Source organism: Carassius auratus, chromosome 20, assembly GCF_003368295.1.
Source record: "Carassius auratus strain Wakin chromosome 20, ASM336829v1, whole genome shotgun sequence".
Taxonomy (NCBI): domain Eukaryota; kingdom Metazoa; phylum Chordata; class Actinopteri; order Cypriniformes; family Cyprinidae; genus Carassius; species Carassius auratus.
In genome coordinates this window covers 7,339,311-7,367,155 of record NC_039262.1, presented here as the reverse complement: position 1 = coordinate 7,367,155, position 27,845 = coordinate 7,339,311, and the positions used below count along the sequence as shown (strand labels likewise).

Sequence of the window (27,845 nt, the reverse complement as noted above, 5' to 3'; positions counted from 1 at the left end):
ACAGACTTACAGAAAAACATTGTTTTATTAAAACATGCTATACAGAGGAATGAACAAATTACATTAATGTTTTCTCAGCTGAGGCGACCCAGACATGAATTTATGACAGAAAAGAGGATTGAAGGTGCAAGCTGCTGTAAGGCTTAGGAAAAGTGTGTGTAAAAACAGTTGAGGGTTTAATTGCATTTTATAAAGTCCTTATTTAGACAATACATTTATAATACGAAAGATATGAACAGAAAACTGAGGATAAGTTTGAGTTAAGGTCTTCATCATAACAAAATCACATCATTAACATTCTTACTAAGAAAAAAAAAACATTTCCCTTAAAATTTGGATTACTTATCATTCATCAAAAGTGATTGTATTTTCAGACAAGCCCGTGTTAGACATTTTCAAAAGCATCTATAATCTCATGAGTATACATTTCACGGATGTATTTTTTCGAAAGGCTAATACATATTATTAAACATGTATATTGAAATTCAGTTCCTAATCATTGTGCTACAGAAACATCAGTTTAATGTGCTCTTAAATCATCCAAAAAGTCAATACTAAAATAATTGAATTTTATAATAATGGGTAAAATGTCTCATCTTAGCACCTTTGAGCAAAAATCAATGCATTTCCTTAAAACCAGAAAGCCATTTTTAAACAACTAATACTTGACGTTATCTGCCATAAAAAGTTCACACACAATTTCACACATCTGATCAGTTACCAAACAAGTTATAAATGATAGAAAATCTGTAACAATATGGTGTTCTTCGCATGCCAAATTAGCAGCAGACCACTTCTCTTCCATAAAGAGCAATTCAACTTGGTGCATTAGATTTGTCACTGAAACTCATGACTTGAAACCCTCAGCCCTAAGGATGAATTGGACGTATTCAATGGTCTGGCACTTGTGTGGTTCAGTAGCTTTTGATAGAAAGCTGGTACCAATTACAAGGCAGAATGAGCTATAATGTGGTAGTTTAGACATCAGCACCCAAAAAACATCGTTCAGAGAGGAACCGCTCATACAACCCGTGAAGCATTTCTAACATTGTCACCATTACAATTTTAAAGACAGGTCTGCTGTCAAAAAGGACGGATCCACAGAACTTCTTCATGTGCATAGCTTACTCTCACGAGGTGAGAAAATTCAAGTGATATGCTGTCTATAAACAGATGATATTTTGTGTATACTTGAATGACTGCAGTCGTGGTCCTATAGTTAGAACCCATGGGGACCTATAAGGGGGCCTTATGATGAAAAAAATGGAAAAAGACGAGAGTGAAATGGCTCATTTCAATGCTTTTGGGTTCCCTCACAAAATGTTTGCATTCTCTTAAGAAACGGTTTTCCTCCCAATTCATATTAAAATGATATTTTAGTGCTTTTGCCTGTGCAAAATCGAAAAATCTTAAGTTTTTGAACACAAAAGACTAAGAATGCAAAAGCATTGCATTTTTTTTTTTTCGTCACCGTGTCCCTTTAGGACAGAGATGCCCAGACCAGGACCCTTGGGTCAAAGTTTGCCTGTGATGACCTTTGACTTGGCCAGCCATGTCATGTCACAAGAGGGAGGAAACTGGGGGAAAACAAGAAATAATAGCACATAGTCATTTTGATTTTTCTTTCTTTCTTTCTAGTTTAGCATTGTAGAAAATGTAAGTGAATTTGATTTTTAAAAATGTAAATTTTAATATAGCATAGGTGCATATATAATGCAGCATTTAGTTCTGACCCATGGCCTTCAATTTAAGTTAGGTTTTTGGCCCTTCATAGTGAAGTTTGGGTAACGGATGGGTCAATCAATAGCACATCAACTTTCACACTTCTGAGCGATTCAGTTTAAAAAAAAAAAAAAAAAAAAAACTATCCTGGTTAAACCTGTAAAAACAAGAAAAAGAAATGTTTAAATACTTAACAAAAAAAAAAAAAACATTAACTCTTTCTCTACAGCTGAAGAAAATAAAAACAGTACAAAGCCTTCAATGTAAGGTAACGTCAAACCTTAGTCAATAAATCATGTCCATCCCATCCATATCATGTATGAAGGTAACAAAAAATGAAGTGGATTGAATACAGTTCTTTGGGGCAGAATGAGTAGGTCTCTGAAGCTTAGGTCCCTTGTGTCCTTACGCTTCTGGTGAAAACTGCTCATGTCCTCTCTTCTCCTCCGGGCCAGTCAGTGTCTAAAACTACCAGCAGCACAGCACGAGGCACTGAGGTTTACATCTCTCTGCCAAGCACAATCCATTCACACTCCAGCTCTCACCGCTAGTGGAGATTCGGTCCAAAAACAGAGTATTTTCCTTATTTGCTTGAATATTTCAGTCAAATTTTTGTCTTCTAAAATGCTTGACAATTACTAGGTAAAAAAAAAAAATCTTTTAAAGCAAAATTGATATCCTTCACACTTTCCAATATAAAAAAAAAAAAAAAAGGTGTGTAAAGGATTATCATATTCTGTTAAAAACAAAAGGGCACCCGATTTCCCTCTAACACTAAAGTACAACAATAAATATGTTTAATATGCTGTACAGTTCAAAATGTGCATTAAATAGTGTTTAAAAACATCATCTGTGGATCTGATTGTGGAGGATAAAGCTGTAGATGTTTAGTGTCTCAGATCCGAATCTGGTAGCCATCACTGAGGGTGCTGAGCTCCGCCGGCTTTCTGTCCAGTGCTGCAGGCCTGCAACAAAACATGTTTCTGTTAGTTCCATTTTAGAGATTGTTCTTGCATAATGACAAATATGCTAAAGCTTTTGGTTCATGGATTAAATGATTTAGTTCAGAATGAACCACCTCAGTAGAAGAGTATAAAAAGGCCAAATATTTAAATAAATAATATTATGCAGATTATTTTGATTCAATTATATGGCTTAAACAAAAAATGAAACAACAAAATAACCAGTGTTCACCAAGGCTAGTTGTATTTGATTAAAAAAAAGCTGTAAAACCGTAATCTTGTGAAATATTATTACAATTTAAAATAACTATTTTCTATTTGAATATATTTCAAATTCATTATGTTCTGTAATGTCAAAGCTGGATTTGAAGCAAGGATTACTTTAGAACCCTTCAGGAATCATTCTAAAACAATGATTTGGTGCTAAAGAAATATTTCTTATTAATGAGAAAAACTTGAGAATTCTTTGATGAATAGAAAGTTCTAAATAACTTAATTTAGTTGCCAATTGCTTTTGATCGATTTATGTATCCTTGATATATAAAAGTTATAATTTCACACACACACACACACACACACACACAAAAGTCTAATTGACCTCAAACTTTTAAACAAGTAGTGTAAAAATAAAAAGAATAAAAATATTAATTGCACAATTTTACCTTACAATTCATGCTTTTACTATAAGATATAGACCATGACCAAAAAAACAAAAACACTAATTTACTTTAAATATTTACATAACAGACACAGTATAACCAGCTAATTTCTAGTTGAATAAGTAGACTGATATAATATACCATTCTATCTCACATCTTCTTTTATTTCCTGAGATAAATCACATTGATGTTCAACCAGCACTTTCAGTCCTGCTGAGAACACACAGAGCTGCTGAAGAACACGTCCAGCACAGCCGTAACTGTTGCTGCCTTCAAAAGGCCCATCACATTTAGTCTTCCACCATTCACTTTTGTGCTACTACTCTTGTGAAAAAATCAATAGGCCTCCATGTTCTTTTGACTGATGTTGGCTATTTGAAGCAGGTGCTTCAACGCCAGGCGATCAATCGCACAGCAGTGCCAAGGCAGGTCCTCTCCACTCCAGCTCTGCATTTTACAGTTCCTTCCTTCATAACTGACTAAGAATGAAAGTTTCTCAGGCAAACATTAGTGTTCCAAAACAAATGTAAACAGATTTGTCACTGCATGAAGCCACAATAGCAGCCTTAAGATTAGTCAAAACAAACAACACACTTTTAACCCAACTCAACCCTATGACACATGCAAACTCCAAACTCTGGGTGTACACGATGTACAAAGTGGGGACTGAAAGCATTTGTCTGCATTTTATGTGGGTATCTGAGGACGACTGAAAGGAGGAGACAGAAGAGGTGGGGGTGAGCCTGTCGACGAGCAAACATCCTGTGTGTTAGAAATAGCCCTGAGTGGAGATAATGCACTTTGACAGGGAGGAGACTCAGGAAAAGGGCAGGAGCTGATTTGTTGTACTAGGGCTTAATATAATTTTCCCTGTGGAATTTCCCGTTCACTCAAAATTTTTGATATGCAAAGTCTGGAGCGAATCGGATGCATGTTTTCATTTTATCTTCTGGGCGTTTCATGGCTTTATTGATAGACTGAGAAATAATGGTAAAATTAACTTTTGTAAATGCTAGTTTTCAATGAATCTATTTGTTAAGTTTCACTTATTTTTTTAAACCATTTCTGACCTTGTAGTTAAATTAAAATGTCATAACTATATATACCAGTGAAAATGACAGACATTTTCTCTGTTGACCTATATACAACTGTAATAATTTAGTTCACTAATATTGCCTGCTTCTCAATTGACTGTCCCCCACCTTACACAGTATATATATATATATATATATATATATATAGATAGATAGATAGATAGATAGATAGATAGATAGATAGATAGATAGATAGATAGATAGATAGATAGATTACTGTAGTACATTTTGAAATAAATGGCTATTTCACAGATTTTTTTTAAAATCCATATTATTATGGCTTTGATATAACTTATTTCCTATAACTTTCTAAAACTTTTGCGCTACTTTTTGTCACCAACGGCTTGCTTGCTTATTAAAAAAAAAAAAAAAGACAAAAAGTGATATTTTTGGCAACTGTGAAGGCCCCCTCACACCAAAAGGGAAGCTGATAAACCTGAGCCTTACTCCCAATTTCTCTCAAGACAGGGACAGAAGATTTGTGACAGACATTTCGGTGAATAAATGGTTAAACAAAGTAACATTACCCCCAATTACCTCCAAAACGTGAAGTTACATTTAAAAGAATTACATGAAGACTCTTTAACAAAGCCTCAGTTTGAAATAACATGAGGGTGAGTAAATAACAAAATATTGGAACTGTCCCTTTAAGAAAAGTATTTGTATAAGAGGTGTAGTATTTGTATAAGATGTTTCCTTTAGGGAGCTTCATGGACTGTCACATGCTACATGTCTGCAGGGGATTTTATGATGACAGTGTCACAACCTCATAATAATCCACTGCAGAACTGTGGGGGCTGGAGAGCAGATTCAGCATGGCTTTATTTCATCACTTCATAATTCCTTCCACTGTAAGTGAATTAACAAACTCATCTGCCGAGAGATGTGTGTGCTGTGCAGTTCTTCGGTGTATTTGAGGGTGAAGCTGACGTTAAATGGGTGGTGTGTTTCAGCAGCTGCCTGGCACACAATGTGTGGCGCTCAGTAATTAACATCTCAGACCATGTGACAGGAAGGTGCTAAGGAACACGGCAAAAATAGCTCCGATCGGGAAGCAGGAGCAGAACTGAAGTCTATACTTTGGTATCATTACATGCCTTGTGCGGTTCATTCTATCATCTTAGAGGTGCATTAGCTTGACTAAATAATTACTGCATTGAGACAACAATCATTTTAGACTTGTCAACAGCAGCACTACAATACAACATGTAATTAAACTCAATGGCTCAAGCTTAAACACACAAAGGGGACGTTGCTGTGGTATGTGGTAACACAAACATACTCTAGATGAGCGTCTTTGACGGTTGTGATGGGACTAGCATGGGCCTGTATGAGACTTTGATGGTATAATAACCTTAAACAAAAATATCACGGTATTGTTGTTACAGCTCTGAAATGTGTTATTTTTAAATGACTGGGTAAATATATATATATATATATATATATATATATATATATATATATATATATATATATATATATCGCCCCCAGACACAATATATTTTGTTTTTGAGCAACATACAGCACATTAAAAACAGTAGAATTAGTTTATTTTTCCTAAAAAGAAACAAAGTTATAATTCATATACATATAATTTATATAATTTCATATCATTTAGTTATATAATAATAATCATACACATAATTAGATTTAATAATAACCCAATTTGAAGCAAAAACAGAATGTTCAGACAAGCTTTGTGAAATTATACCACGTGAACTTTTCAGAAGACAGTCAGCTCCCCTCATAAACACGTTCATATAAACCCCCAAATCAATATTGAGGATTTTCTTCCAATAGTTTGTGCATCATGAACAGCGAGTGATCTGCCTGCAACAGTATTTTTCTCTGTGCGTCCATCTACAGCGTCGCTGGCCTGTGTTTAATAGACTTCATATTATCACATAAATGACATTGTGCAAGTACAAAACAACGTAAAGGCCCAAGTATTTTTTGGCCGTCCGCACACCGTCGGCATTAGGTTATTTTCGTCATCAAGAGGGCTTGCACACAGACGGAAAGGAACGCTAAATGTGAAGTTTACGGCCTTAAGTTCAGTCATCCGACACACACGTGACTGACCGCTTGCTCACACCAACAGGAGGAGGAGGGGTCAGTGTTACGCTCTACACTGCACTCAGTCTGAGAGGTTCCTACTCTTTCAGTCATTGAGGAGACATGGAAAACAGCGCATACTGCAGGAACAGTATAATGGAAAATATTAGTGGTCAAATCGCGGTATTATTTTAGCAGCGTTATTTTAGTATTATTTATATACTATTACTATTATCTTTTGTCAACTGTATTTTTATATTTCTATATAGCTTTATATACATTTTATTTTTAATTTGAGTCATTTTAGTACTTCATCTTAAACTAAAAATACATTTTAGTTAGTTGCCAATTCATTTACTCACCCTCAAAGCATCCTAGGTGTATATGACTTTCTCCTTTCAGACGAATCAAATTAGAGTTATATTAAAAATTATCCTTGCTCTTCCAAGCTTCAAAATGAAGGCAAGTGAGTTTTTTTTTTTTTCTGCAGTCCAAAAGTAGTCAAATAAAGTGCATCCATCCATAATAAAACATGCATCACACAGCTTCGGGGGGAGAATAAGGGTCTCCTATAGTGTAGTTAAAGCACCCCTCAAACAGAAGTCACTTTCAAACCAAGCAGCTTTCAGTCAATTCACAACTAACTTGAAGGAGTCGCAAAATCTGTATGGGGAAAGTCTTTGCTCCTATGTGAAATTCACAATCATATGAATTTCGCCAGCTAAAATTGATAAACACACATGCAATCTAAAGTGCACCAGCTTTAACATGATCCGGTGCATCAGAGGATTTAGTTGCATCATCAGATGCTGAGCTCTGAAATGCTAAAACATAAAAGCACGTTCTGATTATCACTGTATGTTCATTGGTTAATTTCAACTTGACATGTCAGTGAAGACTGCATCCACCACAGCTGTTGCATTGGACTCACATCCTATTAGAGCGAATGCCAACCCAGTGTACTGCCCGATGACAGGAGAGGAGAGGAGTGTCACATCAGATTCAAGTGTTTAAAAAACGCCACTTTGCTTAACTAACTAGCCCTAACTCCCTGCTCTGCTCTGGTCTTTTTTCCTAGAGCTTAGGAATCCCTTTGTGTGTATGTCCTGCTAAAATTATCACTCCTTTCGAAGAGGAAGCTTTGCTATCTATCACTATGTCACTCTTTATGACTCTGTTCCTAGTAGATACTGTGCACTGCCTATATTTCCCAGGGTTTGCACCTAAAAGAAAGGAATCTTATTTCCTCAACACCACAAACAAAAGAAGCCCGAAGTCTCACTTGTAAATTGATCAGCAGTGCTAAAAGGGGCTTTCTGCTCTACTCAGCAGTACAGGAAAAGTGCTTCTCCGCTACTATTTGCACTGTGCTGCTATAGAAACCTTGGATCTATTAGTCAACCCCCTGGACCAGAGAAACAAGTGCTTCTGTAACACGAGAAGTGGCCAGCCGTGTGCTGCTAGAGGAGATTAATCAACTGATTACCAGCACCTGCTTCACACTGTCACAGTGAGAATGCACTGGGTTAAAGCCACTGCATGGACACGAAACATGAGCAGACACACTGCCTACATTTACATGCACCCAAATAATCAGTTTGTAATCGGATTGACAGCTCAATCGGATTGAAAAAAGTTCATTTAAACACCTTAATCAATCCGAGTGAGCTCGATCAGAATGAAATTTCGATCCGATTGAAGGGGGTGGTTTATTCCTCGTCCAATACGATTGAGAGTGCATGTAAACACTCGATTGGATTGAACCACAAAACTGAACAGACTGCGCATGTGCAAGGACACAGAAACAACGAAATGACAGTAGTAACTTCAGTGACTGCTCGACATCATTCCACCGCTGGAACTTTACCCAGGAACTAGAGACTTTGGGCTGATACTCAATGTGTTTCCACCACAGAAACCAGGATCTAAATAAAGTTCTGGATAAATAAATTCCCCCCAGAAAGTCCCTGCTCACGAGGTAGTACTTTTTCAAAGGTCTAGAACTTTCTTGGGTGCTAAACATGCTGACTTGGGTGCTAAACATGCTGACTGGTTGAGTTCACGCAGCAGTGTGATTTCAACCACCATCTATTCAGATAATTTTCTAAATATATCGTATCATGAAATGTAGTTTTAAAAGTATTTCAGAGCGAGAGTGTAGTTGTTTAAAACTCAAATCTGTGGTTTATTTATAAAGACAGCACATATTTGAAAATGTGTCTCCATGCGATTAGCGGGAGCTCAGTGCTCATGTATCCACCTAGAGCAGTCTCAACTCGGCTAATCCTTCTGACATTTGCCACTGGCTCTGATTTCTCTTTAGTGGTTAAACATAAAATATAATTCGTTTTGGGTATATCTAACAGGTAATCTGAAAAACGGACATCACGGAGTCGAATGCGCAAAGTCCAAACTACAGAGGATGCAAGTCCAAAATTTGCAAACTTTGCCAATTATTACATATATATAATTTCTTTAAATAAATGTATGAGTACAGCATCTTGGTGACCTCCGACTTAATCGCAGTCATTGTAAAAGCTCGTCGAATGCTTCATTTTCATAGGATTATTAATAAAAGCTGTCTAATTATATTCCAAGAGCATAATCACCAGAAATATGAAGATCATTAAAATGTCAAAATTAAATAAATGCAACCAAAGTAATTAAATTTTAACCTTCCATGGACTGGTGCAATCATGACGAGTCACTGCCGATAAACCACTGACAGCTGCATTTCTGCTTATTTTCTTGACAGAGATTTTTTGTAAAAAGTGGATATTTTCCATAGCTTATTTCTCAAATCTGTGATTCCTCAACATCAAAGTGTCCATTACTTACGATTTGTCTCTTCTGTGGGCATGCTGGCGTCTTTGGGGACTGCTGCCTGACCGGCGGCGTGGTGATAAAGACTTCCCTCGGGTTCGTTCTTTGATTGGAGACTGAGCACTGGATGACTTGAGGATCTGCAGTAAAACCCAGTTGTTTTAAAAGATTTATAAATTTAATATATTTTATTGTATTTGCCCATTAGATATTATGCATATATGCACACACACACCGAAGCAACTGAGACAATATGTAAATTTATATATAGCTAGGAGGTACTAGAAGATAATTGTTATTTTCAGTTCGAAAAATTAATAAAGATTTCAAGGCATTTAGAATGAAAAAAGGGCTTGAAATCTTCCAGGTGGAAAAAGGCAAGCTGAGAAAGTCACAGATGAGGAATACTGCCTGTCATCAACCCGACAAGGATCCGGTGCTAAAAAACGACAGATCTACAATCAGTTTATTAAAAAGGATGTGAACTTTTTCACACCACAGGGAGCAAATGCTGAATCGCTCTTACTGTGTTTTCTCATTAGCGAGTGCAGCACAAATAAAGTTAGTGTTATGAAAAGCTCCACATTATGTTCATTAACTTGATGACGTTCATTAACTTCATTATGCTAGGAGACAACAGATTTCCCAAACTCTCAGTATTTTCCCCAAATGAGCTGCACGGGTGATGAGAGGCAACTTGACATTGCAATGTTCTCAGTCGTTAAAAGTTGATTTTTAGAATGAGATTCATTATGAATGACTCTATCAGCTCCATGCTGATGATGCCAGATGCTGGGTGTTCAGTACATCGAGAAACTCATTCAAGAAGGACTCCAATAATAAATTTAGATTTTGTTTCTGCAAACTCATTTCTCAATAATTGTAATGTCGTTGACTCAAAGAAGAATAGTTTAATAATTGGTTAGTCAAAAAGGCTTTGTGCCAGAAAATGCACATTGAATTTTGATGGGAACAGTAGACTTGAGGACTAAACAGATAACCGAACAGATTAAAATAATACATTTCAGGGCTCCAGACTATCTATTTTTATTAGTAGCCCTGTAGCCACATTGCAATCATTGCAATCATTCCGGGGCTTAAAGCAAAAAAAATAAAAAATAAAATAATAAATCCTGAGCCTGAACATTTGAAAGGATACTATGACAAAGTTATTGCTTTGTTTATTCAAACTGAATTTCTTTTTCATTAATATATGGTTGACCTGAAGAATGAAATCTTTACAAAAAGTAAAACAATGCAGTTGTATTTACAAAATATTTTAACTAATCTAGGCCTGTAACTAATGATTATTTTGGTAATCAAATAATCTACTGATTATTTTGACAACTGAGTAATCTGATATTTCTAGTAACACAAACCGACCAAAGTGAAAACCAGGCTATTATGACTATTTATATATAAACTAACGATGAAGCAATAATAATTGTCTCAAATAAAATATAAAAAACCAAAACCACATAATATGAACATAACCAACCTTAACTATAGTAATATGTATTAAAACAAATACCTGTAGAGGGCGCCAACGGCCTGGTGACACTTTACTTTACAGCATGATTAAACAGTTTAAATCCATAATATTTGGCCACATGCAGAACCCTTATTTTGAAATAGCGATGAACAATATATGGCATATTTAGACATAGGATGATGTATTCTCCTGTGTTGCCAAAGGTTTATAATCTAGTGAGATAATACACACAGTTTTTCAAGATGAACGTTAATTCAAATTCACAGTATATATAGAGGAAGAGTTTAGATCCTTTCTGGTATGTTACCGCTTATTTACCATTACATTTAACATTTATGCATTTGGCAGACACTTTTTTATCCATATTAAATGTAAAATATTAAAATATAATAATAAATCAATGTTTGATTATATAAAATATCAAAAGTACTATATTATAGATTATTTTCATAAATATATTATAAATATTTTATATTTATATATTTTTGTCAAGATCTAAGCTAAGTCAGTGGGAGCTAAATAAGGTCAGACTTTCTGTGGAATGCATTGATTACACTTTTTTAAAACATTTATGTTTTTCCCTGATTCTTTTACTGAGCCAGTTTCAGGAGATTTTTTATTTGTCCTTGGCTTTTTATAAAGAGCCAGACCAGCATGCTAGCTTGAGATCATCTGTATGACTGTAACATGGGATGCGTTTATCATCTAGACAGCAAAAAGTAGGTCATGTGATCCCAGTTTCTCAGATGTGGCCTTGACTTGTATGAATGACCGCAGTCAGCTGTGACATAGTTTCCATGAACCACAAGCAGACAGTGGAAATTGTGCTATGGATGTTTAAAATTAATGTAGGCATCCTTTTATGGATGTTGAGGAATTTGGGACTCTTCAAAACATTGCATGTGCAATCTTATTTTTCATGCATGCGTATTTCATTTTTAACATTTTTACATTGTAATTTTTTTGCCTTGTAAATCAAGATGCCATAACTATAATATATTATTAATAATTTTATAAAAGATTTTATTTGTATTCATATAATAGAGTGTAATTCCAGATGTTTGAATGTAAGGTGTCTCTTTATGGATGCTGAGGAATTTGGCACTATTTTCAAAAAATTATTATTTTTGCAACTTGTCTTTTATGTTTCGGCTATATATACATATACATATCAAAACATGCGACAGGAATATATTATTCAAAATTTTATATAATAAATAAAACGTATAAAAAAAAGATATATCAATAATACTTAAAATAACACTGTATCTTAAAAGGCTATGGACTCACCTTCATCCTCATGTCACGGCCATGCTTCTCCAGCTCTTTGCGCATGTCCTCACAGCTCTGCTTGCAAGCGTTGATCACAAGATAATTCCACTCAATAGGCTGGAAAACGTGCGGATTGTGGGGCACGTACAGGCCGATTTTGATCTTCTTCATGGTGTGCTGGTAGCGGCGGTACGAGTCTTCAAAGTCGAACACCAACTCGCTGAGCGTACGGAAGCTCAGAGATCTGTCCATAAGGTCAGTACGTCGACTCATACCCAGAGTGCCATATCGGCCGTTAAAGTAAACGCCCAGCACCACATGATGGAAGTGGTGGCCGGAGAACTGGGTCTTAAAGCTGATAGGGAACCGTTCCACAGAGGTCAGACCGTTGGTTAGGTAGCTGGCAACACAGAGTCATGGATTTCACTAATGTTCATTTGTGATGGGTTTAATCATGACAGGTTGGGTTGAAATAAGAATAATTTTCAAGAAAAAAAAAAAGCAGCTCCTCAAAAACGAAGTGATAAATAAATGGCAAATTGATTTTTATCAGTGTTCAGGAGGATACCAAATCCTCCCCAATGTTTTTAACTTGGTGTGTACTATTGATTTTTCCAAATCCGATCTGTCTTTGAGCTTTCAGTTAGTTTAGTTTCGCTCACTTCCTGAAAATCGATCGGCTAATGACTTGCTTTAGGTCAATAAGAAGCTGTCCTTAACAAGCAGTTTTTCTAATTCATACTCTTTTAAGATATATGACAGTTAACATTTGAGAGTATTTTCTTAGAACCGACATGCTGAATGAAAGCTTAGTTGTTTAATTGTACTCTCTTTAAAATAACTGAATCTACAGTAAGTGTATCTTCTTAACTCAACTTTGGCAATTTATCATTCACCAATTTGTGCTTCATGATTGAAATAAATGACAACTCGCATTATGTGGGTTTTTTTAAGCAAACAGGTGAAATAAAAAAAAACTATCCCAAAGATTTCCAATAAAGAACTTATTATTCTAGATCAGAATAATAAAGGGACTCAGAAGCTTGCATCGAAAAGCACCAACAAGAACACCAAAGCAATGACCTAGCAATCTCACACACTTAAGGACTTGCATGCATGCATGACACTCTAGCATTGTGGTAACAATGTCACTCTGTTTGCCTTAGAAGACAGAAAAAAGTTGTGACATTTGCCAAGTATTGGTAACCTATGCTCTGCATTTAACCCATCAGCAGTGTGAAAGTGAACACACACCCAGAGCAGTGGGCAGCTATAGATCCAGCTGACCAGGGATCAACTGTGGGTTCAGTGCCTTGCTCAAGGGCACTTCAGCCATAGGTATTGAGGGTGGAAGAGAGCGCTGTTCATTCACTCCCCCCCCACCCACCCACCTACAGCTCCTGCAAGCACCGAGACACAAATCTGCGACCTTTTGGTAACTAGTCTGGCTCTCTAACCATTAGGCCATAGCTACCTAATGTAGCAGAAGCTACATGGCAACACCCCAGTAACCCCATACTCTGTAGTAATGTGGCAACAATGTTTGCATGGAAAAGCACCAATAAGAACATCCTTTCATTGACCTAGCAACCACATAACGCAGTAAAACACTCTGAATGGCCAATAAGTTGCATAGTAACTCCCTAGCAACCATCCATAACACTCTAGCAATGTGGCAACAACTTTTGTATGGAAAAACACCAATAAGAACACCTTAGCAATGACCTAGCAACCACACAGAACTCGCTAGCAACCACATAAACCCACTTTGAATGTCTTAAAAAGCTGCATGGCAGCACCCTAACAACCACCTATAACTCTCTAGTAATGTGGTAACAAATTTTGCATGGAACAGCACCAACAAGAACACCCTAGCAATCACCTAGCAACCACACACAACTCCCTATCAACCACATAACACACTAAAGCTGCATATCAACACCCTAGAAACCACCTTTAACACCAACACTAAGGCAATGAATCTTAATATATATAATCCTAAAAATGGACAACCAACTAACACACTTAAGTCACTCGATCTAAAAAAAAAAGTGTAGAAAATGTAGTTTAAAAATACTGACATGACCCGAACAAACTCAGATGCTTATATAAAAAACCTTCTCTTTCCATGATGTTGCAGCGATGTGACTGAAGTTGGTCAGCAGACACTCGGCTAGACTGGCCTTCCCCTTGGGCTTTTTCTAGTCTCTTCCTGATCTCTTCTGTAGTCTTATGTAAGCGATCAGTGCTCACTGCGGCATTGGTCACACATGATGGCCATGAGGAGTCACCAGACTGTGAGTGTATCAGAAGGAATCACATCAGGAACCAGCTCGGACTATGGACAAAAAAAGTCTAGGCTACTATTTGACCTTAATGCCAATAATCTTGTTTCTTTTAGGGTATTCATGATGTAATTAAAGAACTAAAATACAAAAAAGGAGAGAGAGAGATTAGCATGATTGCGGTTCTCCTTTCTGAGGTTGCTAAAATGAGGAAATGATGCTTTATTCTTTGAAACCAGCCTTTAAATGAATCATTATCGTCACACTTGACAGTAAATAGTGCGCCTGTGCAGTTTTGCTGATGGGTACCACACAAGCTGCCAAGTCAACCAAGAGCACATACCACAGATCTGTTGAGCCATGTGTGTCCAACAACACAACGCAACACCCTGGAATGGCTTCACTGCTTTGCCATCTGCCTTTCAAAAACAATCACTAGTACAATATGCTGCTATTCCATAACACAAACATATTCATCCATTAATCAAAAACTCCAGTGGTCCACAAACAGTAAGGCTATTCCAGGTTAAAACTACAAAAATGGTAAGTGACTGTATCACTTTCACAATTATGCACAGTAAAATTACAACTTTAATTTAATTTAAACCCCCCGTTTTCTATTAAAACATCTAAAAACGTGATAAATTTACTTGTTTTCCGAGAACATCTTAAATATTCTTCTATAAAGAATTAACACTACCATTCAAAAGTTTGGGGTCAGTACGATTTTTTTACATCATCAGTTACAGTAAATACGCTTACATTACAAAAAATTCTTTAGTATGTAACATTTCTTGAAAAAAAAAAACATTATATATATCTATACTGTATATTTGGCTCATGAACAGTAGACTGCAAATTGGTTAATATTAATTAAGGCCTTTGTATAACTATCATCTGTAGAAATGTTTGGCGAAAATCTTTGCAATTTAAGTAAAGCAAACATTTTCATGAATCATACATAAGACAGCGAGAAAGCAAAAAAGTTACATTTAGATTTTTTTCAAAAGGAGAATTGTTAACCATTTCTCTTTTGTAGTATTTTGAACACAAACTTTGTTGTTACTCAAAGTAAACACAGGCTCATTCAGTAGGTTTGTTCATCTGCAGCTCTTTTGAGTTTCCGTCTCTCTGTGTGTACACATACACACACCCATAAAACCCCCCACCACTGTTGTAATGAGAAGACATCAGAGGATCACATTACCCATCAGCAGGGCCATGTGATCCTTTCAGCAGCAGTTCCGAGAATTCTTATCTGCAATACACGCATTCCCAAACCTGGGGGATTGCTCCTGCTATAGGTTCCAAAAAATAAGTTTCTAAAGTGATTTCAACAACAACGTTCTTCAGCGCCGTTCTCTTAATACTTGTGGTGTGGATTCTGCTATTCTTTAAAATTTCTAATAATTATTGAAGGGGTCATTACATTTATTTAATCAAGATCTAGATATGGCTTATTTGGATATTGTGGGATTTGTGACATTACAATGGCAGATGCATTTGCATTCAACTAAAAATGGATCACTTCAGACAGAGGGTCAGAAAAAGGGTTGGAAAATTATTGTTTTTCCACATATATATTTACCCAGTAGGAACATTTTCCTATTTTCCAACTAAAAAAGGACTTACAGCAACATTAACTTTTCAACAACAATAGCCTCGATGTTCTCTGATACTCTAATACTCTAATACTCAGTGTTATGATGTTTGGGTCCTCTGGGACTGTAGGAAAGTCCCTTGACAGTGCTGTATATTAAAAGACAGGTTTTGTACACAAAGATAAAAATCTCAAAGTGACGTAAGCTGGAACCCTTCCTCCTCCAGCTCTCCAGAACAAACCTGCACGCAGATTTTCAACTAATGACCCATGAGGTGCTTAACTCAAAGTGAAGTCCACACTGCGGCTCTCGCGAACTCCACATTTCTCTACTACATTTGACATTTGCACGGACGGAGACGACATTCACCTTGTGTTAAACCTTGGCCTGGATCTGATGAGCTAACTGACACTAGTAGTTCCTGAAAGAATGGCACAGCTGCATTGACAGGACATGCACAGGAAGCTGCGCCTCCCTGCAGGAGAATCTACTACGACTCTAGTTTCCTAGCAACAGCTGAACGTAAAAGCTTCAGTTCAGTCTGAGTTGAAGGGGCGGGGGATCATGAGCGAAGACATTGTCTTTGACAGATCTCTGCGAAGACCCTCCATCTCAATTTCAGCAATTGAGAAATCAACAATAAAAAGACAAGTATGGGGCTTTCCCAAGACAAATGAACTGTGCTGTATGTGCTTGATGGTGATAATTACTTTTATGAGAAATGATTTATACTTTAGGGACGGAAGGATGCTGAAGACTAAAAATATATATTTTTACTAGATTTCTGCAAACATGCATGTTACATTTTTATAAATTCTTTCAAAAAATTCTTAAAAATTTCTTAAAACCTTAATAATTTGTAGCAATTACTCATAATATTGATATTTATCTTTAATTTATTTTCATTTCAGTATTAGTTATGTTGGTACATATGTTTGGTTTCATATAATATTAATACTTTATTTTATTACCATTTCTATACATAATTATAATACTTATTTACATTTGTATGCATTTTTTTATCATTATTTTGTTTTATTTTTAGTGTTTCGTTTTTTATTTTGACTGATCTCAAAAGTTTCTCATACATTATTTATATTTCATTTCATTTTTAAGTTATACAATTTTTTTTTTAAATAGTTTTAGTTTTGCTAAAGTTGCACAGTTGTCAGTAAAGCTAAAGGATACATTCCAAGGATAACTGCTTCAAGGCATTTGATGGGAAGTGATTCTCGTATCATCTCTCTGGCGGTCTCCATCAACCTGGAAAGAGATTAGATTAATGCAATACAGGGCCAACGACTTCTTTTCAATCTAAAATGAACCTTTCATATTTGGTTATAAGCTCTGTATTTTGTAAAAGGCCCCTTTCTAAATGAATATCACATCTGAAAAACATCTTTTTTAAAGAGATTTACCACCAAGAGCCCAAAATAAGTGTAAAATAAGGAGAAGCAGGAAAAAGAAAAGACTAAAAACAGGAAAGATGGGGCAGACAGACAGGATGATGGAAATGCCTCAGCGATGGCATCACTTACCCACTCAGAGGTCTGGTTTTTTTAATCTCAAAGAACTGCGTTCCCGTATGGTTGTATCTGTCAGCAGTTAAGGAGCTACGTGAAGTTTGTATGGCTCATTTAGGAAGCCTTGTTTTCCTGTTTTTTGATTGTGACTCATGCGTGCCAAAATGCACAGCTGCGAACAATATCCTGCTGAACCCTATGTACTCATTACTCTTCACAGACATTGCTGTTTGTGAGAGAAAATTGCTGAGATATTAATCGAATACAATGATGAATATAAAAATCCACCGAAGCTGAAAATATGTAACCATAAAGTAGTATAGAAAATGTTGTATCCAACTTAAAGGAATAGTTGAATAACTATTCCTTAACTAACAGAATAAGAGAATATTCTGATGGCACCCATTAACTTTAGACAATTCAATGGTGAACAAGTAATGTAAGTCTTAATCTAAATTTCTCAAAATCTGTTCAGATGAAGAAACAAACTTAACAACAACTTGGATAGAAACTCCAACCAAAAAGGCACTTTGAGTAAGTCAAGCCAACTGAAATTACACTGAGCGAAAAAGCATATCTCACACTCCAAAGAAATGAGTGCCCATAATTCCATAATGCACCTAGAAGAAACGGAGGTTTAGAATACATCCATCAAACTTTTCCAGAGTGAACGGTTTGTGGAGGGTAAAGGATACTGCAAGTTTCTCATGTAGTTCTGGACGGCATGGAGCCAATCAGGCACAGACATCGATGGCTTAAAGTTTGGAACCGATGGTACAGGGTGCTGTGAAAACAGAGACAATTAGCAAACAATATCAACTTCAACTTTGATTCAGCAAGAAGCATTAAGCTGATAACGAAAGTGAAAGACATTTAATATGTCACAAAGGATTTCTATCTCAAACAAATGCTGCTCTTTTGAACATTCCTGCTAAAACGTGTCATGGCTTCTAAAAAAATATTACGCAGCACAACTGCTTTTGACATTGATAAATATAAGAAATGCTTCTTGTTTACCAAATCTGAATATTATAATGATTTCTGAAAGATCATGTGACACTAAAGACTAAATTCAGGTTTGCCCAATATTTGTTTGAGCATAGGCCCTATATCTTTATTCTAGTATTGTGTAAAAGTTTAGCATAGCATAGGTTTGTTGCCATATTAAAAACATCAAGTTGAGTCATTGAATTATTTATGTACACTCATAATTCTCCAATGTTAGAATCTGCCTTGGCTAAACTAAACTAAATTGATGTTTGTAATAATGTGTGGTACTTCAGTATTGCATAACAAGATGTTACAGATCCTACGTGCATACGCTGTGATCATTGTAGCATTTCATTTGTTCATGTCTCTCATCCATATAATCAAAGTCAGCGGGGTCTACTGTTGTTCTGGACACCACTGACTTTCACTGTATATGAACAAAAACACTTGAAACGTTATTCGAAATATTTTCTGCAGGTAAAAAGACAGTCAAACAATTCCAGAGCGACTTGTGGGTGAGTACACCATGACATGATTTTCATTTTAGGCTGAACTATCTTTTTAAATCTTAAATGAAATGTAGTATAAATGAAAGGGAGGCGGTCACTTATTTTTATCCTGAAGTTGGCAACCTAGTCACAAGGTGACTTTTGTAGCCACAAGGAGATTCATTAATCAGTTTCTGATGTCTCAATGGCATGAAAAGTCTTTATCATCTATAGAAACAGTGCCTCATTGATTATTTGAAACCCTTACAATGACACTTCTAACTGCAAAAGGACAGCGAAAAGAATTAGCGACGAACAAAGGTCGTCCTCTCGCACAAAAGCATCCATTCATTAGAAGAAAAGAAGCAATTAATGAAAGCCAGAAAACGGGCTGTCCTCTATCTGAAACAATCTCTTTATTAACCAAAGCTTGTCATTTAAATGCAGGCAGAAATATGCATTCGGTTTTATATTTAATAGGAGCACCATGTGTGTTGGAGGCATGCAAGAGCTGCTGGGTCACAGGATTAAATGAGAAATGAAATCATCTCCTGTTTCCTCTTTATCTCTCTCTGCCCAGTGCAAGAGAATGAGAGACTTTTTTAAGAAGTTTCGTCAGTTTCGTCTGTCTGTGCTGATGTCTGGAGCCTTTGAATGCATGATGAAGACGCACAGAAATACATTGTACAATATGTCTAAATTCTGCACCAAGAATAACACTGCTGTTGCTCCGAGTAGAATAACTTTTGAAAGACAGAGGTGCAAACACACGCCTTCTTCCTCAGCACATAAATAGAGGCGTTTAGAAACCTGAGGTGTGACAAATTTCACAAGAAAGTGTTGATGGAATGGGACCCAGTGTTTTGCAGCTGGCAACCCAACATAGCACCAGCATTTTTATCATATAAAAGTAAACAAAACCCCAGTAATAAACAGTTTTTACTATATTTTTGATTAAAGAAATGCAGCTTTGGTGAACATAAGAGACTGCTTTCAAACTAACGTTTTTATTATCATATCCCCTGTCCATGACATAAACCCAGCAGTTGAGAACCACTGCTCGAAATTATAACAGCACAGTTATCATTTTAATTTATATTAAGGCTTTCAATTCAGTATTGATTTCCAAAAATGTGTCTGAATACAAAATGACACTCTGAATATTGATTCTGACAGTCTGATTCCTTTGAGAGAGGTTTCATTTACATCTGCGCTCTATTCCACTGGCTCAACTGGGTCTCTCAATCCCCTGAAAGGAGGTCAGCAATAAATAGGTCACAATCCACACTCACGGGGACATTAGCTGACCTCTGCCCACCCGGGGGACTGCAGCGAAACATGAGAGTCGCTACTGTAGGTGACGATACAAGCCGCCCAGAATATTTGTCCATCTGACAGAACAGATGAAGACTTTTTAGCCTTTTCTGGATTAAAGTCATTGCAGAAAACCAACTGTTGGGTTACAGTCACGCACACTTTGGAAAAGTTATATTTTTGGTACTCAGACAAGTATTTTGATAGAAGTAAACTTGATGTTTTTCTAGTTTCAACATTACATGTTCTTCAGACATTCCTCTTTAAAAGATGTATCAGCTTAATGCAAAGTGACCCACATAAGTTTTTTGACCAAATTATACAGAGCCTTAAAAATAGTGGATTAGGAAGTATAATAACCCTAAATATTTGGCTTTCATTCATGTATTTCATTTATGTATTTACTTCACCATAAATAAAATGATCAAAATCCAAATTTTTAGCTGTCGACGTCTGGTTGAGATGTGATGGATTGACCCAAAAAACTATTTGATAAAAGCCCAAATGCTGGACAAAACAGGAATTACGCAGATTATCCCTAATAACACTCAAATGCAAATACCCTAGCAAATGGATTATATCCAAATACCAAAGCCAAAAGATAATTACCAAAACATTGGCAACATTTTAGGGCTGGACCAGAATATTCGATTATTTGAATATTCAATCAGTGGGTTGGCATTCGATTTTCAATCAATTCTGAGATTCGAATATTCCTTTTTCTTTTTTTCAAACACGTGGCATCCCCGCAAAACGATTCTCATTCGCTCTTGAATATTAATTGCCCATGAGTGAACATCATGATTCAGTTCGTCTGGAAGAGAAGACGAAATTGCCAACGACTTCAGTTGTGTGGGAGCACTTTAAATTGAGTGAGGACAAGACAAAGGCAGTGTGCCAAATATGCGATTTGAAACTGGCCTACCACAACAGCATATCAAGCACAAAATGAGTTTTGTAAGTCGCAACGTTGCACTTTGTTGGTGTAACAAACAAGCTGCTTCTATCCAGCATGTTAATCAGTAATTTTACACATGATAAAAACATGCGTTTAATTTGCTTAAACACTTGCGAATACAGCAGTCATAAAAAAACGTACAGTAGCCCAGCCTAATAATGAGCATTCTCAGAACACAAATAAACTCACGCCCTGCTTGCGTGAGGAATGCTGCTTCCGGCTCACGCTGTTCTGTAGTCTATTAAAAGTTTATTAATTCAATCCCATAGACTTCCCATGTTAAAATGGCCAACTTTATTGCAGAAAAAACGTTTACAGCCTGGTTCAAAAAGTTATTTTGGTCTATATAGCTAATTTTGTCCTTCATGAGAACTGTGAGGGGGGTGAACTTTTTCTATAACTCATCCGTTTAAATTATATTAAGCCTTAAAGTTCTGCATAATTAAGTGCATGGCCACTTGAGTGACAGGTGGATTGCCGCTGTTGTCACAGCCGTCGAGCTATGTGGGCGTGGTTTCATCGACTAGCTCCCACCTCTTTGCCCATTTTCGATTATCCTGGAGTGACGCGTCGTGATGTGCTGTCAGATGGCGACGGCTGGCTCCACTTATTTTAGGCTTCAAAACACTCTTCAGAAACCTATGGGTGATGTCACGGACACTACGTCCTTGTTTTCATTCAGTCTATGATTTTGGCGCGGTGGAGCGTCCGGTGTAGACATGGTGTTGTTGAGATAAAAATATGTTCAGCCCCTCCCTCCGAAGCTTTGAATATTTGGTGTTGATTACTACCGAAGCTTCAAAGCTCAAAAAATAATATTCGTACAAGCCCTACAACATTTCTGCATGCATACACCACAATTTACAACTTTCTTTCAACAATTTCTTCTCTTCTGTGTCAGTATGCACGTTCATGGAAGTACTGCATCACATGCGATGACTGACGCAGAAGATAAGAAATTGTTGAATAAAGTATTTATTCTTGTTTTCTTTGTACACAAAAAAATATTCTCGCAAATTCATACAATAACAGATGAACCACTGCTGTGACATGGACTATTTATTAATTATGTGTACTTACTACCTTTTTGGGCCTTTAACATTGTAGTAGCATTGCTGTCTATGCAGGGTCAGAGAGCGCTCAGATTTCAACAAAAATATCCTAATTAGTGTTTTGAAGATGAACAAAGGTCTTAAGTGTTTGGAGCGACACGAGGGTGAGAAATAATGTCAGAATTGCCATTTATCATTTAATTTTTTTTTTTTTTTTAAGAAGCTTCACATGCTCACCAAGAATGTAACTGGTGGCTCAAAAATGAAGCAAAAACGAAATAAAAATATAAATAAAAATAAAATATTATTACAATTTACAGCAAATGTTTTTAATATCTTTTAGAATTTAATATATTCAAAGCTTGATTTTCAGCATCACATAGTCCTTCAGAAATAATCTTCTTATGCTGATTTGGTGTTTAAGAAACATAATCAGTGTTGAAAACAGTTGTGCTGCAAGCTAAATATTTCTGTGGAAGATGCGATACATTATTTTCTTCAAAACATAACAACAGGAATAACACAGATTATCCCTAATAGCACTCTAGCAAATGGATTGTATCAAAAAACAAACCTAAAATAGCAAGTGCAACTGTGCTATAAATAATACTTAATACTAGCTTTAAATATTGTTTAACTGCACCAAATGGACGGCGCTGTACTGGAATGTGGTTTGTTTACATAATAACTGCAGTGTCCTCGGATCCAAGGTTATCACTGGATACCCTGGTTCTCTATCAGTGGGGTCATTTACAGGTTCAAAGCGAGTTCTTTCCCATGGACTGACTCTCTTGTCTAATGGCTCTAACAGGAATGTCTGGCTTGTGTCACAGCCGTTCGAGTGACTCCTAATCTGGCTGATCTGATGGATTCACTCCACGCACCTGTTCAACATTTGCTGGTGGGGAATGCCCCTTAATAAATCACTTTAACATCTAGAGATCTGACTCAACATTTCCGACCAATCAGACGCCTTTGTTCTGCAAACATCAGCACATATGAGAGTGCAGGAATGCACAATAGTGTTAACTAAAACAAAAGAGCTAGTACGAATATGACCCTATGAATGCTGTCCATCTGTGCACTGAGGATTACTTAGTCTGTGATTAAGACTCACTTTATCCCCTCTGAGGCCCTTCATTTGCATGCTCTATGAAGCCTGATCAGGTCTGATTGGTTTATTTTTGGAGGTTAGAGCAACATAGTGATAAAGGGAGATGGCAGCATCCTTAATCCTAGCGAAAGTTAAGATGTCACATACAATCATTGCTCATTTAATGTGCATTAGCAAAGGCATGTTTCTGCATAGTGGTCATTGGTTGGATCAGATCTTTCATTTGCCTGGTTTGTAATCAAATTATGAGAAGGGACAATGTGACACGGTGTTGGAAAACACATGGATGAGTAAATCCACTCACATGTCACACAGTCTACACTTCCTCTTGGTGGAAACTGGGTCACACAAATGGCAGTCTGTGAGATGCTACTCCGGCAAATGTGTCCAAGGTTTCATATACAGGCCAATTTTGAGGTTCAACAGTTTTTTTTTTTTTGTGTGTGTGTGTTTTTGAAAGGAATACCTTATGCTCACCATGGCTGCATTTGTTTGATCAAAACATGCTCAGTATTCAGCAGCCATTGCACCAGTCTTCAGTGTCACAAGACCCTTCAGAAATCATTCTAATATGCTGATTTGCTGCTTAAGAAACATTTATAGGGACGATCATCATAGGCACCTACTGTATCCATTAGCGTGATTTTTTTCTTCTGCCGCAAGTCTATGGCAGCCCATAGAAGCGCTTTCGGGGAAAGTTGTGTAAAATAAAAAAATTGCAAGGTTTAGTTTTTTCGCTATTTTCAATTGTTTGTAAAAACTGCTATTTCGAAGTATCGTTATGAAACTAATTACAAAAATCTTCGACTCCATACCCTCATGGTATTCAAAAAGTTTTGGGGCAGCGCCACCTTGTGGTAAAAACTTATAATGAAATTTGAACTTTTGCTTACATTAAACTATTGTAATCGGACTGATGTTGATAGATTCCTTGGATCATGACGAGAACACTGATACCAATTTTACCAATATTGGCTGAACTTTCTGTCCACCATTTCGATTCATATTGACAACCTACTTTTTCAAACTCCTAGATCGTTGATCTGATTTTCACCAAATTTGGCTCGGATCATCTTCAGATCAAGCTGGCAAAAAGTTATGGATTGTGTGTCGATACATGAAATGTTTTTTGTGTAGCGCATGAACGAATTAGCTGGAAAGATGCCAAACTGCATCTGAGGGCTCCATCTCCGCAAAGGTTTGACATATTAACATCAAACTATGTATGTGCCATTGTCACCTCACACTTTCCACGGTGCATCAATTTGGTTACAGCGCCACCTATTGGCCAAGAGTAATAAACAATTAATTAACCTTTAATTATGAAATTTCCAAAAATGCTAATAACTTTGATTGCATTAGGCTATTGTAATGAAACTTTTCTCAAAATATTCCTCAGGTCGTGCCGACAACATACATACAATTTTTGCTTAGGAAATCTGAACTCCCTGTCCTCCATTTTGATATATGTTAAAAACCTAATTTTTCTAACTACTCCTCAAATGTTGGTATGATTTTCAACAAAATCGAGTCAAATGATCTTTAGACTTTGCTGACACAAAATTATGGATTTCTTTTCGGTAAACAAAACCATTTTCGTACAGCACCATTACAAATTTTTGACATGGTGCTAAAATGAGTCTGAAGGGGGTTGCACACCGGACGAGAAGCGCAGCGCCGCGTCGCGTCTTTAAAATTCGAACACATTATTCTCAATGGGTGTACACACACCGGCGGCGCCATTCGGCGTCTGTCCGCGGCGCCCAGCTACGACTCAGAACGCTGTTCAAATTTCTGCCGCGCCACAGAGCGCCATCTGCATAGTTTTATATTAAAAAACCCAGATGTTATAAACTGAAACTGAAATTAAAATACAGTACACTTGTTTCATTCAAATAAAACATTACAAAGTGTTTGGTTACGTTTTCAGCTGCATAGTTGCCTAGACAACAGATACAACAAAACAATAACAGACTTATTATAACAACACAGATTCTTTTCATTAATTAACGTTCAAAACTCGGCTTTTATCAATTAAAATCATGTATTTAAAATAATAATAATAGATGAAGTTAAAACTCTCCCATCTTGCTGCAAAATTGAGCTCACGCATATAGAATGTGCGCGTCCGGTGTGCGATACCTTGAGTTATCCTACATGTGGCGCAACGCGACGCAGCGCTTCTCGTCCGGTGTGCGACCGCCTTGAGGCTATATCTTTGCGAAGCTTTGACATAATGACACCAAACTTTGTATGTGCCATTGTGACCTCACACTGACCATGCCACATTAATTTGGCAGCAGTGCCACCTATTGGTCAAGTGATAAGCCAATAAATCATATTACTAGCGGTTGTATTTATAATTTTTCAGCCATTTTGCCTTGAATAATCTTAAAATGGTTTTAATTACTCATTCCTGCCGTTGGTTTGAAGCTTGCTTCTGTAGTGCTTGACCCCGTAATTGCTGCTTGCAGTTATATATTATTATTATTATCATTATTATTATCAATGTTGAAAATAGTTGTGCTGCTTAAGAGTTTGTAGAAACTGTGAAATAAATCTGGATTATTTAATGAATAGAGAAATAAAAAGAACATAATTTATTTGAAATACAAATCTTTTGAAACATTGTTAAAGAATTAGTTCATATGTACAAACAAGCATTCAGTGGCTGTCACATAGAACCTAGTAACTTGCCAAAGAAGAAAGATTTAAGATGTAAATACGATGCCTGCCTAGCCATTTAAGCTTTTTTAAGGTACTAATATTTGCGGGATTATATAACTAAACTGCCTATCCATATTTTGTGTATCATATCACATAGTAGCATACGTATATAATATGATATATGTGTATCATACATATGAGCTTCCTAACAAGATAACATTTTGGTGTCTCAAATATTTCAAGATATCATCACATCTATATGACGCCAAAAATGTTGTCTAGACAGGCCGTTCGGTGGACTTTTAAGATATTTAAATGAGTGTACATAAATATTCCATTACTTTCCACTTACTTTAGGGAGGTGTGTTGCATTTCGTATTCTATCCACCATCTCCTGTCCATCGGGATGAACTTTGGTGACGTGTGACCACATTCTCTCCCAGGTGACAGTGTCTATGGGAAAGCCCGTCCTGTTCACGAAAAACGGTACCCCGCCGTCTTTCTCATCTTCCTCACCGGAAGACCTGCCGGTGTTGTTCGCGGCAGTGGATGAGGTGGATTCAGTCGCCGGACCGGTAGTGTGACAGTAGGTACTGGTGCTCTTGGACCGACCGTGTCTGCTGGTCTTGACCGTTGAGCCGCTGCTGGTGGCGCTTGGTCCGGTCATTGTTCAGAAGTCTTCCGAGGGGGAGTTTCCCCTTGTTTTTCCCCAGATCAGTTATGACTGCCCAGCATTCATGCACAAAGACATGTTGCTCCTCGAGCATGCATACTAATGTGCCAAAACCACTCTGACCTGCTAAAGTGTAAGAAAAAAAGGTGGTTTAAAAAAGATCCAGAGGCAGAAAAATGCTCAACGATACCATTTCTGTTGTAAACTATGGCTGAGTGTGCTGGTCATCATGTTCCGTAATTGTGCCACAGAAACTATTAATCTTTTCGCTTAAAACACTTAAGTAGGCGTCCAAATACTGCGGATGGATCGCTGGTAAAATAATTTAACACCTGATTGTAGAGTATAAATGAATGATCTGCTTTTCCGAGTAGGCGTGTAACCGCTTTCACTCACTGACGGTCTCAAATGGTCACTCGTACTGTTATTGTATCACCATAAACTACAGCCAACCGTTCTCTCGGCTTTTCATTGGAAGAAGAAACAAAGTGAGGCGGGTTCAATTCCATATAAGGGCAATATTTCCGCCTGTGATTGGTCAAAATAACGGAAATGGGCGTGAGCATGTCCAGCAGGGGGATTTTGTGAGCTCTTAAAATGTGTATTTAAAGTGATAGTGTATGTCAAATCAAGACCATATAATTTTGTAACAAGTAAAACAATTATTGCACCTTTTCAATCTTTTTGTTAAAAATGGCCTCAGATCGCATGAAAGTAAAACTCATAGTAGTGTTATTTTAGTGTTATTGAGATACTGTTATGGTTTTTATTGATATTTTGAATTAGTTTTGAATTATTTTGTACATTTTAGTTTTAGCTTTAGTATTAATTCGTTTTTGAATGTGTCTATGTATTTTTAAGTCATTTTTGTTGCAAATTTATTTATTTTAGGATATAAAGTTATACTGAATGAAAATGAAAAATGTTTCCTTTAAAAATGAAAAACGTTTATATTTTAATTGGGTTTTTTTTTTTTTCAAGTGACAGAAATTCATTTTTAAGGTTTTAAAAATACAAATATTTTCTAAAACATATGGATGGGATGGCATTAGCTTACAATTCCATAAGAATATTTTATTAAATATGTTATTCCTGTTGCCC

General features: G+C 36.6%; 1 protein-coding gene across 1 annotated transcript; it reads right to left on the bottom strand.

Annotated features, from left to right (window-relative positions):
* Nucleotide 1: 1 nt before the first annotated feature.
* On the bottom strand, nt 2-27,168 carry vash2 (vasohibin 2). The gene is made up of 7 exons (XM_026290754.1): nt 26,424-27,168; nt 18,184-18,272; nt 17,504-17,560; nt 17,154-17,228; nt 12,098-12,479; nt 9,331-9,455; nt 2-2,687 (listed from the first exon to the last, which is right to left on the bottom strand). The coding sequence occupies exons 1-7, from the start codon at nt 26,736-26,738 to the stop codon at nt 2,618-2,620; spliced, it is 1,113 nt and encodes a 370-aa protein (XP_026146539.1). The 5' UTR covers nt 26,739-27,168; the 3' UTR covers nt 2-2,617.
* Between the last annotated feature and the right edge of the window lie 677 nt (nt 27,169-27,845).